Consider the following 17029-nt stretch of genomic DNA (forward strand, 5'->3'; position numbering starts at 1 on the left):
TCATTCATGAATCTGCCAGCAGTATAAATGTGGCATTATATTCAAACATCATACAGTTCATTTTTACTTGAGTCCTGTGCTGCCATTTATTTGTTCTGGCTGCCCTGTAACTTTGCTGTACAGTTTCTTGTTCTGGGATTTTCCTATTTCCTATATCCATGGAGACTCTTGGGTCCTAGATCCTCTTCTGTTTATTTTTTGTGGAAGACTCCTAGCTTCTAAGAAAGACAGCCTAGAATAGACAAATATCTTTGCTACCTTCTGTCTGAAATGGCTTTATTCAACTCTTATACTGCCATTTTAGCTCTGTCATGTTTATATCTGTGGAGGATTGGTTCTGGGAAGCCCCTTAACATACCAGACCATACAAGGGTCATATACTTCGCCCCTTACGTACAATGTAGTATTTGTAACCCATGTGTAGGCTCTCATATATTTAAATCTCGTTTACTTCACATACCAATATTAAATCATCTCTACAATGGAAATGTCCTGGAATAAGCTATTGTACTGTTCAGGGATTAATGATTAAAGAAAAGTATGCAAATGTCCAGTACAGATCCAAGTTTTTAATATTTTAATCCTTTTTTTTTTAAAGTTGAGGGGCTGGAACTTTGGGCCTCACTACTGTCCTTCAGTGCTTCAGCTCAAGGAGAGCACTCTACCACTTGAGCCACTGTGCCACTTCTGGTTTTCTGGTGGTTTATTGGCTGTTTTAATCCTTTTTTATTGAGCCCTGAGTATATATAGAATTTTATCCTGAGAGCTGGGAAGGTGGCTCAGTGGTAGAGCGCTTGCCTTGCATGCATGAGGCCCTGGGTTCGATTCCCTAGCACCACATAAGCAAAAAGTAAAAAAGCTGGAAGTGGCTCTGTGGCTCAAGTGGTAGAGCACTAGCCTTGAGCTGAAGAGCTGAGGGACAGCGCCCAGGCCCACGACTGGACACCCCCCCCCCCAAAAAAAATTTTTATCCTGAAGGCATCATTTTCACGGTTGAGTCCAATGCTATTGGACCCAGTGCTATTCTCATTCTCTTATCCTTAGAATTTTCCCTTATATTTTTGTTCTCATTTTAGTGGATTTTTGGGAGAAAGGAAAGGTAACCAGTATTTGAAAGACTTTGTTGTTGTTGTGAGTGTGTGTGTGTGTGTATGTGTTGTGTATGAATGATCATTGGGGCTTGAACTCCGGCCTGCACAGCCTCCCTTAGCTTTTATCCTTGAGATTGGAGCTCTACCATTTGAGTCATAAGTGTGGTGTAATTCTGGATTTTGGCTGGTTAAGTCACTTCTGCCCAAATTAGCTTCCAACTGTGATCCTCAGATCTCAGCCCCGAGTTGCAAAAGATTGTGTGAGCTGTGGGTGTCCTGGGAAGGCCATATTTCACTAGAAAGTTCAATGCTGGACATTTTGTATTCAAGATGAAGCATTAGTTCCTTTAAGGCAGATTAAAAAAAAATGTTACGTGTCAGTCATGGGGCTTGAACTCAGGGCCTGTGCACTGTAATGTAGTTTTTCACTCAAAGTTAGCACTCTACTACTTTGAGCCACAGCACTACTTCTGGTTTTCTGGTGGTTAATTGCCAGTCATAGACTGGCAGGTTTGAGCTTTGATCTTCTGATCTCAGCATCTGGGGCAGTTAGGATTATAGGCGTGAGCCACTGGTGCCAGACTCTTAAATTTTTTTTTTAACCAAAGAAAGCCTTGTTTCCATTTCCTGGAGCTTATTGTACCTTTTAAAAGTACTCTCTACTAGACTTTTACACTCTTGTGATTTTTAACATATGCTAATTGTTCATTGTTCAAAGAGGTTCCCTCTTTGTTCTACACCTGAATATACAGAATTTTAAGCATATTGACCCTCGCTTGCTTAATTTCTCCATCCTCATTGTATCTACAGCTTTCAGTGAGTTTTGTTGTCTTTAGTCACAGATGAAATTTTATTTCATCTATCCATCCAAATATACTCTTCCAGCATCTTCCCACTTATTTAAGGTTTCTAAAAAGTGACTGGGAAATCCAGTCTGAAAAACTTGGCCAGCTGGTCACTGGTAGCTCACACCTGTCATCCTAGCCACTCAGGAGGCTGAGATTTTAGGATTGTGGTTTAAAGCCAGCCTGAGCAGAAAAGTCCGAGACTATACAATAATAATAAAAAAGCTGCCAGGTGCTGGTGGCTCACGCCTGTAATCCTAGCTACTCAGGAGACAGATCTGAGGAGATTGCGGTTCAAAGCCAGCCCAGGCAGGAAGGTCCGTGAAACTCTTATTTCCAATGAACCACCAGAAAACTAGAAGTGGTGCTGTAGCCCAAGTGGTAGAGCGCTGGCCTTGAGCTGAATCGCTGAGGGACAGCACTCAGGCTGAGTTCAAGCCCCACAACCCCCCCCCCCCCCACACACACACAAAAAAGCTGCTGTAAGTTGAGCTGTAGCTCAAGTGGTAGAGGGCTAGCCTTGAGCAATACTGCGGTAACAGTGTATAGGCCTGGAGTTCAAGCCCCAGGACTGGCACAAAAAAAAACCCAACTTGGCAATTAGCTAAATATTTAAATACTATATGCATGAGGGAATTATGCCTGAAGGAATTAAAAGCCTAGTCAAGGGAAATAGTTGGCAACAAGTAACTTCTTATCACATAAACTAGGATAGTGCAAGCCTATGCTTCAATTTAATAGTTACCAACTCTAACTCACTGGTTCCTTTTTACATCCCAAATTTCCCCATGGCACATAGGGGTTTGCATGAGATCAAAAAGGGGCCTACTGGTTCCCCTTCCCAGAGGCAAACCTTCCTAGGACTAGTTTTCAGTCTAGAGCTACTTAGTGCAAATGAAGAACATCCATGTATTTATGTATACTAAAAAGGTATGCTTGCTGCTTTGATTAGTACTTTTTATCCTACTTCTTGTACTTTACTTCTCTTTGGATCCCTGGAACATTAAGGTATACCTCCGTCCATCCTTCCTCCATGCTGGTTGTATTCGCTTATTTGTAGGAAATCATAAGTATTTGTTTCTTGCTTGTAAAGGGGAAGAACCTGAGAGACAGTGAGTGTCCTTACCTTATCCCAATATATTTTTAAAACCACCTGAAAGTCGGGAGAACAAGAGCGTCCTTAAGTAATCCTTAACGCTAGATTCAGCTGAAGTTAAAGGCTGTAAGACAAAGCAGTCCTAATTTGAAAGAACAAACCACACCCACTGGTTGAACGGTTAAATCAATTAAGCTCAGATTTAGATATATGTACAAATTCCCATCTAGTGCAAAGCTTAAGACATTCTCATTCCTAGTGAAAGCCAACAATTAATGTATGATCAGTTCATCCACTAAACAGATCCTAACTGCTTTGTAGCCCTTCCCTTAGAATTACTATGCTTCATTTACCTTGAATCGCTATAGCCAGCAATGAAAGATCACTGATAAACTTAAAATTTTTATTAATAACATTGGAACAAATAACATTAATAATAGTTTATAGTTATATAGCATTTTTCAATTTTGAAAGAACTTTCACATACACCAATTAAACCCTCACAACATTGCTGTGAGGTAGGCAGGGTAGTTGTTTTTCTCTTACTAGTGAGGAGAACAAGGCTCAGAGGTGAAGTAAGGTCAGCTTGTAAATGATGGAGCAAAGACTAGAATCTAGCTAGACCTTCAGATACTGTCTCCCTGAGAACATTCAAGTAAGATAACCACGCTAGATACGATGCACATTTCTACTATGATACCAATCAGATCTGTTTATGGAAGTGGTAAAATCACTTTCCCTAACAGCCCTTAAACCAATGAAAAATTTCTATGTTAACTGCACTGTTTTCTCAGACACATCAAACACTATCCTAAGATGAAACTTCAAAAAGTTATGAGGATCCTTGGCTATAAATTGTAAAATATGACATAAAGATTTTAGAAAAGTCTGTATTAAGTACTTCGGTGTCAAGTATGTAAGTTACTAAACCAGACAATTTGTTCTGTTCATGTTCTCAAGGTTTTGCTATCTGTCCCAGTAAGACTTTTTAGGTGAGTATAAATGGGAAAGTAGCAACATCACCGGGAAACTGGCATCCAGAGGAAGTCACATACTTTTCCCTTTTGGCCTATATAGGAGTGTATTAGAGTCTACTTTTAGGTTTGATCCCATCTTAGGTGTGGCTCAGCAGCAAGCTAGAAAATTATCTGAATTATACCAATAGGATTCAAGCAGTAGTGACAAAAGCATGTGTACATCTGGTAGGAAGAAAATACTTGCTCTTTAGTGGTTTTGTCAAGATCCAGTGTAGTTTACTTATCAAGGCAAATTTTAAGCTATAGCATCTCTTGAAATTTAAAAGTTAAAAATATGGGGCTAGGAATGTGGCTTAGTGGTAAAGTGCTTGCCTAGCATGCATGAAGCCCTGGGTTCAACCCTCAGTACCACATACACAGAAAAAGCCAGAAGTGGCACTGTGGCTCAAGTGGTAGAGTGCTAACCTTGAGCAAAAGAAGCTCAGGGATAGTGCCTAGGCCCTGAGTTCAAGCCCAACACTGGAAAAAAAAGGTTACAAATATGGAAGTGATACTGAACTCTATTTTTAGGAATGGTATTTTAAAAATTCCAGTTACAGCCTTTTAGATTTAAGGACAATGGGGAGAAACTTAAGGCTGTGGGAGTGGGTGCAGAAAAATATGATCTAGAAAGAGAATTGAAGTGAGAGTTAAGAAAGATCAAGAAATAGCTTAATTAAATATACTCAAAATTGACTTAGAAATCCCAATCAAGCATTTCTAAAACAATCTGGCTAAACTGAGATTTGGTAAAAAAAAAAAAAAATTGACAAATGTGATTATTTTACCTTAGAAATATTACTTTGCATCGAAAAGTATATTAGGAAGTAAAATTAGTCCACTGATTAGAGTGTAGAAATTTGAAATTTAAGTGCTGCTGTCACTTAATAGCAGAAAACTGCTCCCAAAACAGAACTGCCATGAATGACACTATTAAGGAATAAGTACTTAACTTTTATACTAATGGTAAAAAACACATTTGTACTCTTATTAAATCTAAATTTTAACTTAAGTGAAAAATATTGCAACTACATTTACCTTTTCTATGATAAAATTTAAGAGGGCTTGTAAGTATATGGGCTCAAAACCAGCTACACTTTTGCAGTGTAACTAGAATATATTCTTTACATTGTATCATCGTCATCATCATCTTCATGTTTTCTCTTCAGCTGATTGCAATCATTGGCCGTGTTCTGTGATGAAACCATGTTGGTGGTAATCAGAATATTTTTGGGCCCAATCATGGAAGGATTAATCAGAACATTTTGAACTGGAGTTGTTGAAGGAACTGTGAACAGAAGGAAGGCCCATAAACTGAATTATGCAGACCTCAAAACATGTAGTCAAAAGTATACAACAAAACTTCATGTAATTCATTAGGATGTTTCAGTAGTGTAGAGTACAACCGCCCAGGTAATTACTTCATTAAGAGTTGAATGTATTTTAACTGGCACATAAACCATATTAAAAGATAAACAAGATTAGAAACATATCTAAGCTACATTAAAAGAAATTGTTTTAGCTGGGCGCTGGTGGCTCACGCCTATAATCCTAGCTATTGAGGAGGCTGAGATCTGAGGATCATGGTTCAAAGCCAGCCCCGGCAGAAAAGTCCATGAGACTCTTATCTCCAATTAACCACCAGAAAACCAGAAGTGGTGCTGTGGCTCAAGTGGTAGAGCGCTTGCCTTGAGCTGAAGAGCGCAGGGATAGCGCCCAAGCCCAGAGTTGAAGCCCCATGACCTACAAAAAAAAAGGAATTGTTTTCAAGAAGTTTTATTTTTTCCTTTTGTTGGTTATGGGAATTGAGCTCAGGGCCTGGGTGCTGTCCTTGAGCTTCTTTGCTCAAGGCTAACACTACTCTACCACTTTGAGCCACAGGGTCACTTCCAGTCTTCTGGTGGTTCAATGGAGATAGCCTCACAGATATTCCTGCCTGGGCTGGCTTTGAACTGTGATCCTCAGATCTCAGCCTCCTGAGTAGCTAGGATTACAGGTGTGAGCCACTAGCATGCGGCTAAAGAAGTTTAATGAACAAAATTTCAATTAGCATTTAGTACACTGAACTCATACTGAATACACATGTTCAAGTGTAGAAGTCATGCTATGCTTTTAAGTTTATTGTACGCAGACAAGTTTCAAGATATGAAATCTAAACATATGCATTAAAATATGCTATACCAGAATTCTACTCACAATTCAATCAACAGTGTCTTTTATGTAATGAGTAAAGGTATGATTTTTATTTGAATTTATATTAACATCTAGATTACACACACACACACACACACTTTCATGAGTAGACTATCTTTTCTTAAACTTTAAAGAAAAGTGTTTTTCCCTGAAGATACCTTAGACTTGTGAACCCTTTTTTGTTGTGCTGGTGTTGGGGCTTGAACTCTCTACACTGTCACTGAGTATTCTTTTGCTCAAGGCTAGTACCACTTGAGCCACACCTCCACTTATGGAGATAAGGGTCTCACAGACTTTGGCAGGCCATGATCCTCAGATCTAAGCCTCCTGAGTAGCTAGGATTACAGGCGCAAAACACTGGTTGAACTCTTATTTTAGTTGTATTTGAGAATCTGATGATCACGCTGAATGCTTTATCTTCTTTCTCCCTGAAAACTTTAGGTTTATGTAAATTTGATATAATTTTAGAGGATTCAGACATGACCTCAAGGTTTTAACTGGCAACATTCCCACTACCTTCCTGTTATGAAGAATAATTTAACATGCCATAGGAACAAACTGTTCTACAACTATGAATTATTAGTGAATTCTGTCTTTTCCCTCACCCCACCGATCATATTACCTGGTTTGATAGGTGTAGCCTGAGAAGGTGGCATCTGCATAGTAAATCTTTGGCTTGTTGCTGTCCCCGGAGTTACAACTTTATTTGGGATAGAGACCGTTTGTGGGGTTGCTGGAGTTACAACAGACCATGTTAAGATAATTTATACAGATTTATATTCTACATTCCTTAGTTTACCCAAACTACCTTTAAAAGAGGGGACAAAGTGAGAAAAGAATCATTAGAGAAAAGAGCAAAGTAAAAATTTAAGTTTACAAGTTTAGATGGTACCAAAATTGCACTGCGGATGTATCTCAGTGGTGGAGGACTTGGCTAAGCATGCAATGCAATTTTCATTTTGACATATCTATATATCCATAAAACACACTGTGGTCAGAATCACCCCCCTCCATGACTTTCCCTCATTGCCCTCCTTCCGCACTTCCCCAAACCAATTTCAACATGTTCCACTGTTTCATTTGCACATATGACTATATTTACCCTCTCCATTTGCTCTCACCCCCTGCCATTAGTACCCACACTCCAGACAAGACCTGTTTCACATTCCTTTTTTTGGTACTAGACCTGTCATTTTTTGGGGGAGAGGGGAGTCTGGTCGTGAGTCCTGAATTCTGGGCCTGGGTGCTGTTCCTCAGTTCTTCAGCTCAAGGCTAGAGCTCTACCACTTGAGCCACGGTGCCACTTCTGGCTTTTTTTCTTTTTGCTTATGTGGTGCTGAGGAATCGAACCCAGGGCCATCATGTATGCAAGGCAAGCGCTCTACCACTGAGCCACCTTCTTAGCCCTTCCTGCCATTTTTTTGTCAGTCACAGGGCTTGAACTCTGGGCCTTGGTGCTGTCCCTCAGCTCTTCAGCTCAAGGCTAGTGCTCTACCCCTTGAGCCACAGCGCCACCTCTGGTTTTATGGTGGTTTATTGGAGACCAGAGTCTCATGAACTTTCCTGTCCCGGCTGGCTTTGAACTGCAATCCTCAGATCTCAGCCTCTTTAGTAGCTAGGATTACAGGTGTGAGCCATCAGTGCCTGGCTCTGTCATTCTTTTAAGTGTATGTAAGCACTGATTATTTTTTTGTCGGTTGTGGGGCTTGAACTCTGGGCTTGGGCACTGTCACTCAGCTCTTCAGCTCAAGGCTAGCGTTCTACCACTTGAGCCACAGTGCCACTTCTGGTTTTCTAATGGTTTATTGGAGATAAGACTCTCATGGACTTTCCTGCCTGGGTTGGCTTTGAACAGCAATCCTCAGATCTCATCCTCCTGAGTATCTAGGATTATAGGTATGAGCCACCAGCACCCAGATGTAAGCACTGAATTTTAGCTAAATGAAAGTATAAAGTTGAGAGTTTAAACACTATAGTGTCCTTTTTCACCTTGGTACTAGATTTTTTTTTTTGGCCAGTCCTGTGGCTTGAACTCTGGGTCTGGGCACTGTCCCTGAGCTTCTTTTTGCTCAAGGCTAGTACTCTATCACTTGAGCCATAGCACTACTTCCAGCTTTTTCTGTGTATGTGGTACTTACTTCATTCATGCAAGGCAAGCACTCCACCAATGAGCCACATTCCCAGCCCTAGATTTTTTTATTTTATTTTATTTTATTTTTGTGAACATACTGTACAGAGGGGTTACAATTTCATGGGCAGGATAATGCGTACATTTCTTATCAGCATTGCAGCCTCCTCCTTAGATTTTTTTTAACTCAGGGCTAGGCAGGCATTCCTCTTGAGCCATACCTTCTGAGCCTTTTCAAAAAAGGTCTTAACATACTTTTGTCTGGGGCTAGCCTCAGACCTCAGTTCACCTAGTCTAAATTTGCACTGGCTGAACTTTAACCATATCACTCTCTCAAGTAGCTAGGATTACCAACATGAGCCACTGTACCCAGCCAAGAGGTAAGTTTTTAAAAAAATTACCTTTTTATTTTTTTTACTGTTATTATAAAGGTGATGTACAGAGAAGTTAAAGTTACATAAGTCAGATAAAGAGTAGATTTCTGGGGCTGGGAAGTAGCTCAGTGGTAGAATGCTTGCCTTACATGCATGAGGCCCTGGGTTCAATTCCTCAGCACCACATAAGCAGAAAAAGCTGGAAGTGGCGCGGTGGCTCAAGTGGTAGAGTGCTATGCTAGCCTTGAGCAGAAGAGTGGAGGGACAGCACCAGGCCCAGAGTTTAGGCCCTATGACCGACAAAAAAAAAACAAAGAGTAGATTTCGGGGGGGAGGAGGGGAGAGGAAGAACTAGGGGGAAGGGAATGTGGGAGAAAAATGAGAGGGGTAACAATGTTCAACAAGAAACATACTCATTGCTGGGGCTGGGAAGGTGGCTCAGTGGTAGAGCGCTTGCCTTGCATGCCAGAGGCCCTGGGTTCGATTCCTCAGCACCACATAAGCACAAAGAAAAAAGCCAGAAGTGGCGCTGTGGCTCAAGAGGTAGAGCGCTAGCCTTGAGCTGAAGAGCTGAGGGACAGCGCCCAGGCCCAGAGTTCAGGCCCCACGACCGGCCCCCCCCCCCCCCCCGCCAAAAAAGGAAAAGAAACATACACATTGCCTTACTTATGTAACTCAAACCCTTTGTACAACACCTTACAATAAATTCACTTTTTTTAAAGAATAGTTTTCTTGCTGGGCACCAATGGCTCACGTCTGTAATCCTAGCTACTCAGGAGGCTGAGATCTGAGTATCATGGTTCAAAGCCAGCCTGAGCAGGAAAGTCTGGGAGATTCCTATCTCCAATAAACCACCAGAAAACCAGAAGTAGCCCTGTGGCTCAAGTGGTAGAGCGCTTGCTTTGAACTGAAGAACTGAGGGACAGCACCCAGGCCCAGAGTTCAAGCCCCACGACTGACAAAAAAAAAAGAAAAAAAATAGATTTTTCTGGAACAATGTCATCCTTTCCCTTGCTTTCTCCTGGTTTTTCCATCCCTACCCCTAAGTTGTATAGTTCATTTTCCACATAATGTCTAGTGAGTACCACTGCTATATTTGCCAACTGTTTGTCCCTCCATTTCTGTGTCCTCCTACTTTCCCAGACACAATAAATGAACAAACATGACAAAAAGAAAACAAAAACAGCAACAAGGAAAAAAACCTCATTTCCATTTCCTGGAGTTAATCAAGATCAATATTATATGATCAGATGTTCATAGGTACTGTGCCTTTGTGTTCCTCTCCTAAGAGGGCAAGTTTTTGTTTTGTTTTGCTTTTTTGTGATCAGTTGTGGGGCTTGAACTCAGGGCCTAGGTGCTGTCCTTGAGCTTTTTCACTCAAGGGTAGAGTTCTAACAGTTGGAGCCACAGCACAACTTCCGGTTTTCTGGTTGTTAATTAGAGATAAAGAGTCTCATGGACTTTCCTGCCTAGGCTGGCTTTGAACCGTGATCCTCAGATCTCAGCCTCCTGAGTAGCTAGGATTACAGTGATGAGCCACAGCTTCAGCAAGTTTTTATTAATTACATTAGGTATTAAAGTCTGTCACTTTTTGAGAATTAGATGTTTATTATGCTCAGGAAGCTAAACCAAGATGCACCGAACTAAAGCTTGCCAGGCACTAGAGGCTCATGCTATAATCCTAGCTGTAGGGCAGGAAATTCCTTGAGACTCTTACTATGGATTAACCACTAACAATCTGGGTAACCACCAACAATGTCAGTGTGGCTCAAGTGGCAAGAGTGGTAGCCTTTAGCAAAAAAGATCAGAGACAGTGTCTAAGCCCTGAGGGGGGAAGAAGGGGAAGAGAAAGGAGGAGAGAGGGAAAGGGAGAGGAAGGGGAAGAAGGAGGGAGAAAGGGAAAATGAGGGAGAGGGAGAGAATGATAGGCACATGTAAGAAGCTAATCAACTATATCCTCAGGTGGGCACTAAAAGCTTAACTCCTTTTTTATGATCAGATACTTTTTAAGCAGAAAGAAAATTGGGGATTTGGGGATAACTCAGTTCAAACTACTTGTCATTTAATGCTACCCCTTAATTTGGTCTTGCATTGCTGGAGAAGGAAGCACTTTACCACTGATCTATACTAGCATTTATTTTAAGGGATATCTCAATCACTCTATTCTTTTTTTTTGGGGGGGGGGGGGAGTTCTGGTCGTGGGGACTGAACTCTGGGCCTGGGCGCTGTCCCTCAGCTCTTCAGCTCAAGGCTAGCGCTCTACCACTTGAGCCACAGTACCACTTCTGGCTTTTTCCTTTGTGCTTATGTGGTGCTGAGGAATGGAACCCAGGGCCTCAGGCATGCAAGGCAAGCACTATACCACTGAGCCACCTTCCCAGCCCTCAATCACTGTATTCTATAAAACATCCCTGGATTGCTCATTTAGTAGTCTTACCTTCTGTCTCAGAAAGTCCTTAATAGGTCATAGGAGTCTTCAGTGTCTAATCTCATTCACCATTCATAAACTTACAATCCTTGGCTATCTTTTTGGTACATGGCTATTATGCTTGCCCCTAACAGGTGCTCAACAAATACTTGCTTAATGAATGAATGTTGCAAGACTTCGTATCCATACTGACAACTACACTCTAAAAAACCCCCAAAAACATTTATAGTCAGGCACCAGTGACTCATGCCTGAAATTCTAGCTGCTCAGGATGCTGAGATATGACGATAGAGGTTCAAAGTCAGCCCAGGCAGAAAAAGCCATAAGCCTCTTATCTCCAGTAAACTACTCAGAAAAAGCCAGAATTAGTGCTGTGGCTCAAGTGGTAGAACACTAGCCTTAAGCACAATAAGACTCAGGGACATTGGCCAGGTCCTGAGTTCAGGCCCCAGTACTGACAAAAACAAAACAGGCATTCATGGAAATGTATTTGTTTTAAATTCTTCCTTTTGTCTTTTAATATCCAATCCCAGCAAGTAAAGCTAAGCAAGCACCAAGGCTAAGTTTAAACCCCAGTACTGGTGATCAATCAATGGTTAGTATAAAAACCACTATTTTCTGAAATACTTCACACTAACAACAGTGTCGAATAATGCCAAATTTTCTACTTATTTGGGATCAGTCTTAGTGGTTTTTCTCATTTTGAAGTGTGGTAAGATCAATGTTTATAGTTTTACCAGAGGATGAGAATTACCAATGGTGGCACATATTTGACTCACCTTTTGGCATATATACTTATGTTCATAAAGAAAAGTACATGTTTTTGAAAACCCATTTTGAACACTGGACTTAAAACTCTGATAGAGCAAAACCAAAATATTCTTGTCCTGGATTATCCACATATATCTGCAAATACACATATGCAACTGCATAAAATTCATAGTGGTGAGGCATTTTTTTACCAGCCAGGAAAGTCATTTTCCCCTTTTACTTACCTACAGTAGGAGTAATTGGTCTGCTACTAACCCCACCAACACTTAATCGTGGAACTAGTCTTCCTTGGTTAGGTCCCTAAAGGATTGAAAAATAAGGTTTAATGTTAAGAGTAAAGTCACAATTGGTGATGGGAATTATTAGTGGATAATCCATGACAAGAATGTTTTCGTTTTGCTGTATCAGAGTTTTAAGCCTAATGTTTAAAGTAGGTTTTCATAAACATGTACATTTCTTTATGAACATAGGCATAATCTTACATTTTTTTTTGGTTGGTTGTCGGGCCTGAACTCTGGGCCTGGGCACTGTCCTTCAGCTCTTCAGCTGAAGGCTAGCACTCTACCATTTGAGCCACAGTGCCACTTCTGGCTTTTTTTGCTTATGTGGTGCTGAGGAATTGAACCCAGGGCCTCCTGCATGTAGGCAAACACTCTACCACTGAGCCATCTTCCCAGCCCCGTTTTAAATTTGATTTTTTTCTGTTTATGTGGTACTGAGGAATTGAACCCAGGGCCTCATGCATGCTAAGCAAGCACTCTACTACTAAGCCAAATTCCCAGGCCCTGATCCTATGTATTTAATTATGTATAGTTAAGCTAAAGATATCTGAATGGATAGAATAACTAACTTCTTTGTAATATTTTTTTTGCCAGTCCTGGGGCTTGAACTCAGGGTTTGGGTATGGTCCCTGAGGCTCTTTGTGCTCAAGGCTAGTGCTCTACCACTGAGTCACAATGCTACTTCTGGCCTTTTCTTTTTTATATATATAATTTTTTAAAATTTAGATTAAGTGACTGCATAAATTTCACAAATTTCACAGTACTGTAGGATAGTGATACTTAAAGTAAAAAACACATTTTAACTTTCACAAGACATTGTCATGATCATGGTCTATTAATTTGTGAATTCTATAAACTTTGACAAAACAACTATTTTTTTCTAAATCGGGTGATATATGTGTACATTTCTTTCCTTTTGCTTAGTGTAAGCTGTTCCCTCATTCCCTCTCTCCCATCACTGCCCTTGAGTTGCTTAGCTCATTTCCACCAATGTCTACTGCAGCTGATGGGTCCCTCTGTTGTATTTTTTCCTGTTTTCCTCTGATTCTGAGTAACTTATTGGAGATAAGCATCACATGGGATAGCTTCAAACTTTGGTTTCTCAGATCTCAGCCTCCTGAGTAGTTAAGATTACAGGTGTGAGCCACTGTATCCCTGCGATTCTTTGTAATTTTTTTTTTTTTTGCCAGTCCTGGGGATTGACCTCAGAGCCTGGACACTGTCCTTGAGCTTCTTTTGCTCAAGGCTATCATTCTACCACTTGAGCCACAGCACCACTTCCAAATTTTTCTGTTTATGTGGTACTGAGGAATCAAACCCAGGGCTTCATGCACGCCAGGCAAGCACTCTACCACTAAATCCACATTCCCAGCCCTGTAATTTTTAATATTTACTAGTCAGTATCTTCACCCCAAAGTAAACAAAAACAGCAGGGAACTCGTGGCTCATTCATGTTGTAATCCTAGTTAATCAGGAGGCTGAGATATGAGAATCTTGGTTTAGAGCCAGCCTAGGCAGATAAATCTGCAATCTCTAATCACCCAGCAAAAAGCCAGAATTACAATTGAGGCTCAAGTGGTAGCAAACCAGCCATGAGTGAAAAAACTGAGCAAGAATGCCAGGTGCTGAGTCTAAGCCCTAGGCCTAGCAAAGAGCAAAACAACAACAAAACCCCAAACAAAACAAACCTGTTTTACAGCAAGAACTTCAGAAAATGCAATCCAATGTGGGGACTAATTGTTTCAATGGTAACAGAAAAAGGCTCAGGGCTGGGCTCAAGTGCCAGAGCAACTGTCTAGCAAGCCCAAGGCCCTGGGTTCAATCCTCGATGCCACACACACACAAAAAGAATTTACAGCTGGCACTGGTGGCTCATGCCTATAATATTAGCTATTCTAAGGATCTCGGTTTAAAGCCAGACTGGGCAGCAAAGTCTATGAGACTCTTATTCCAATTAACTACCAGAAAACCAAAGGTGGTGCTATGGCTTGAAGTAGTAGAGCACTATCCTAGAGCAAAAAGAGCTCAAGGCCCAGACCCTGAGTTCATGCCCCACAACCAGAACAATAGGCTCAACTCCTGTTAATGTATCATTCATTCTGTTATTGAAAATTACTAAGAAAATGTTACCATATTTTGGAGTTGCCAAATCTGGAAATCAATCTTAGTTCTGTTAATTAAATCCATAAATGAGTTTGGGCTCGTTTCCTGATGGGAAAATATCTCCTGGATGAGATGAATACTAACATTTCTTCTAGTTCAACTTAAATTTAAAAATCAGTATGTTATCTTAACTTTTAGTGAGGTGGTTTAGCTTCTTAGTACAGGTTTTTCTTAAAAAATAAATTCCTTGGGGCTGGGAAGGTGGCTCAGTGGTGGAGTGCTTGCCTTGCATACATGAGGTCCTGGGTTCAATTCCTCAGCACCAAATAAGCAGAAAAAGCCAGGGCTCAAGTGGTAGAGTGCTAGCCTTGAGCTGAAGAGCTGAGGGACAGTGCCCAGGCCCCACAACCGACAAAAAAAAAATCCTTTATCATAGCCAAAGTTTTTTAAAAAAGAAACATTAATTAGAGCTTCTTACTTTTTTTTTTGGTGCTGATTCTGGGGCTTGAACTCTGGGCCTGGATGCTGTCCCTCAACTTTTGTGCTCAAGGCTAGCATTTTACCACTTGAGCCACAGATCTATACTTTTGGCTTTTCTGGTGGTTAATTGGAGATGAGTCTCTTAGACTTTCCTGCCTGGGCTGGCTCTGAAAAGCAATCATCAGATCTCAGCCTCCTGAGAAGCTAGGATTACAGGCTTGAAGATAATACCTTTTTTTTTTTTTGCCAGTCCTGGGGCTTGAACTCAGTGCCTGGGCACTGTCCCTGAGCTTCTTTTGCTCAAGGCTAGTGGTCTACCACTTTGAGCCACAGCACCACTTCTGACTTTTTCTGTTTATGTGGTACTGGGGAATCAAACCCAGGGCTTCATGCATGCAAGGCAAGCACTCTACCACTAAGTCACATCTCCAGCCCATATACTTACCTTTTTAATTAAGGACTTCAGTCTATAGTTGGGAGCTGTTAAGCAGTATCTATCAGGTGGCAGTCGAGGTCCTGAATATGGCTTGATAAGTGGCAAAGGGGTTTGATTTTTCAGTCTTGCAATATCCAGTAGAAACTAAAAGAAAAATTCTCATTAGAACTACAAGTTAAAAACAACAGTAAGTAAAATAACTTAAATGTTTGCTCACGTCTCTCGGGGGCGGGGAGGTAAAAGACTGGTCAGCTCGACATTGGATTGCCAATCTCACATCATCTGCATCGACATTAGGTTTCTTAGCATGGCTTGAATAAATTTTTGCATCATCCAGAATTGTAGTAACATATCCTTTAAGAACAAAACATTTTTTTTCTTAAACACATGAAGACTGTTATGGCTCCTTTGTCTTAAAAGGTTCCTCTAATTTTTGGAAAGTTTATTGTTTTAATGATTAATTGGTATATGTAGAACACATTTTTTTTTCTTTTTTTTTGTGCCGATTCTGGGGTTGGACTCAGGGCCTGGGCCCTATCCCTGAGCTCTTTTGGTCAAGGCTAGAGCTCTACCAGTTTGAACCACAGCTGCACTTTAGGTTTTAGGCAGTTATTTGGAGATAAGAGTCTTACACTTTCCTGTCTGGGCTGGCTTTGAACTTACATCCTCAGATCTCAGCCTCCTGAGTAGCTAGGATTACACATATGAGCCACCAGTGCCCAGCCAGAATACATTTTGAAGAGACACCTCCCTAGCTCCTTTGTAGTGTTTTAGTTATTTCTATATTGATAACTGTTCACATAATTTAGTTGGAATTTTTTTTGTATTTTTTAATAATACACGATCCTTTCAACACATTCTTGTGTTTAACTTACGGAAAGCGAATTCCAGCATTTGATTTATAACCCTTGGTTCATATTCAGTGATTCCCATATCCTTCAGGATCTGTGCCATCACCTGTGGAATCAAAAATTCCCAGATGCTTAATCTAGGTATTTGAAATCAAGGCTGGACTGAAGGGTAGTATTTGTGTATAAGGTCCCCTCCCTGCAAATTTAAACCTAATTTGCTCCTGGTCTGCCCGGGTGTGTCAGTGATCAAACAAAATTGGTCATATGGTCACGATGACAACTTTTGGGACAGAGGCGGTGTGTGGGGGCAAAGTTAGATGCAAAAGACCTATGTTAGTTTTTCCACCAGAAGCAGGGCTGGCTCCAGGTAGTTGTCAGTTTTGGATGAGGGTGTGGAGGAAGCTAGTATGAGAACTCAGGAGATAGAATCAGAGCATGTAGATAGGGTGAGACAACAAGGCAGCAGGGACCCAAACCCAGGAAATAGAGCCAGGCGGTCGGTCCGTACATCCTACGTGGACCACAACACTCCGGAGTTGCGTGGGAACGGCCAGAGGGAACTCCAGTGGCCTGTGCTACCTTTCCTCGCCTCTCTGGGCTGAAAATGGGGGTGGATGGGCACCGTCAGTCCCTCCATCTGGGGATTACCCGCTGGGCCTGGATCGCACCAGGTTGCATGACCCGCCTCTTAATGGTTGCACTTACCAACGCGTCTCTCGGAGCGGTTTTGAGAGGCGCCATCTTGTTCGGCTCCATATTAGCCGGGCTGTCGTCGACTGCGTATAAGGAGCCGCTTGGGGACTGCTGGGTCGGGCTCCACCCCTGGGAGGGCGGGAGGCGAGGTTTACACGTGTGGGAAAGGCCGTCGGGTACAGCTATTCCAGCCCAGAGCGATTGGCGGGAATCACAAGCTGCGCTTTTAGCGCTGGAGACGCC

General features: G+C 41.5%; 1 protein-coding gene across 2 annotated transcripts; it reads right to left on the bottom strand.

The window, feature by feature from the left end:
- Positions 1-5087: 5087 nt before the first annotated feature.
- Positions 5088-17029, bottom strand: Taf9b (TATA-box binding protein associated factor 9b). Of its 2 annotated transcripts, XM_042668245.1 has the most exons (7): positions 16799-17029; positions 16118-16199; positions 15460-15596; positions 15252-15386; positions 12167-12242; positions 6864-6974; positions 5088-5336 (listed from the first exon to the last, which is right to left on the bottom strand). In XM_042668245.1, the coding sequence occupies exons 1-7, from the start codon at positions 16847-16849 to the stop codon at positions 5173-5175; spliced, it is 756 nt and encodes a 251-aa protein (XP_042524179.1). In that variant the 5' UTR covers positions 16850-17029; the 3' UTR covers positions 5088-5172. The 2 variants fall into 2 exon arrangements, with proteins under 2 accessions (XP_042524179.1, XP_042524180.1); XM_042668246.1 differs by lacking the exon at positions 6864-6974.

This window comes from Dipodomys spectabilis, unplaced genomic scaffold (genome assembly GCF_019054845.1).
Source record: "Dipodomys spectabilis isolate Male_0828 unplaced genomic scaffold, ASM1905484v1 ptg000424l, whole genome shotgun sequence".
In the NCBI taxonomy this organism is placed as follows: Eukaryota; Metazoa; Chordata; class Mammalia; order Rodentia; family Heteromyidae; genus Dipodomys; species Dipodomys spectabilis.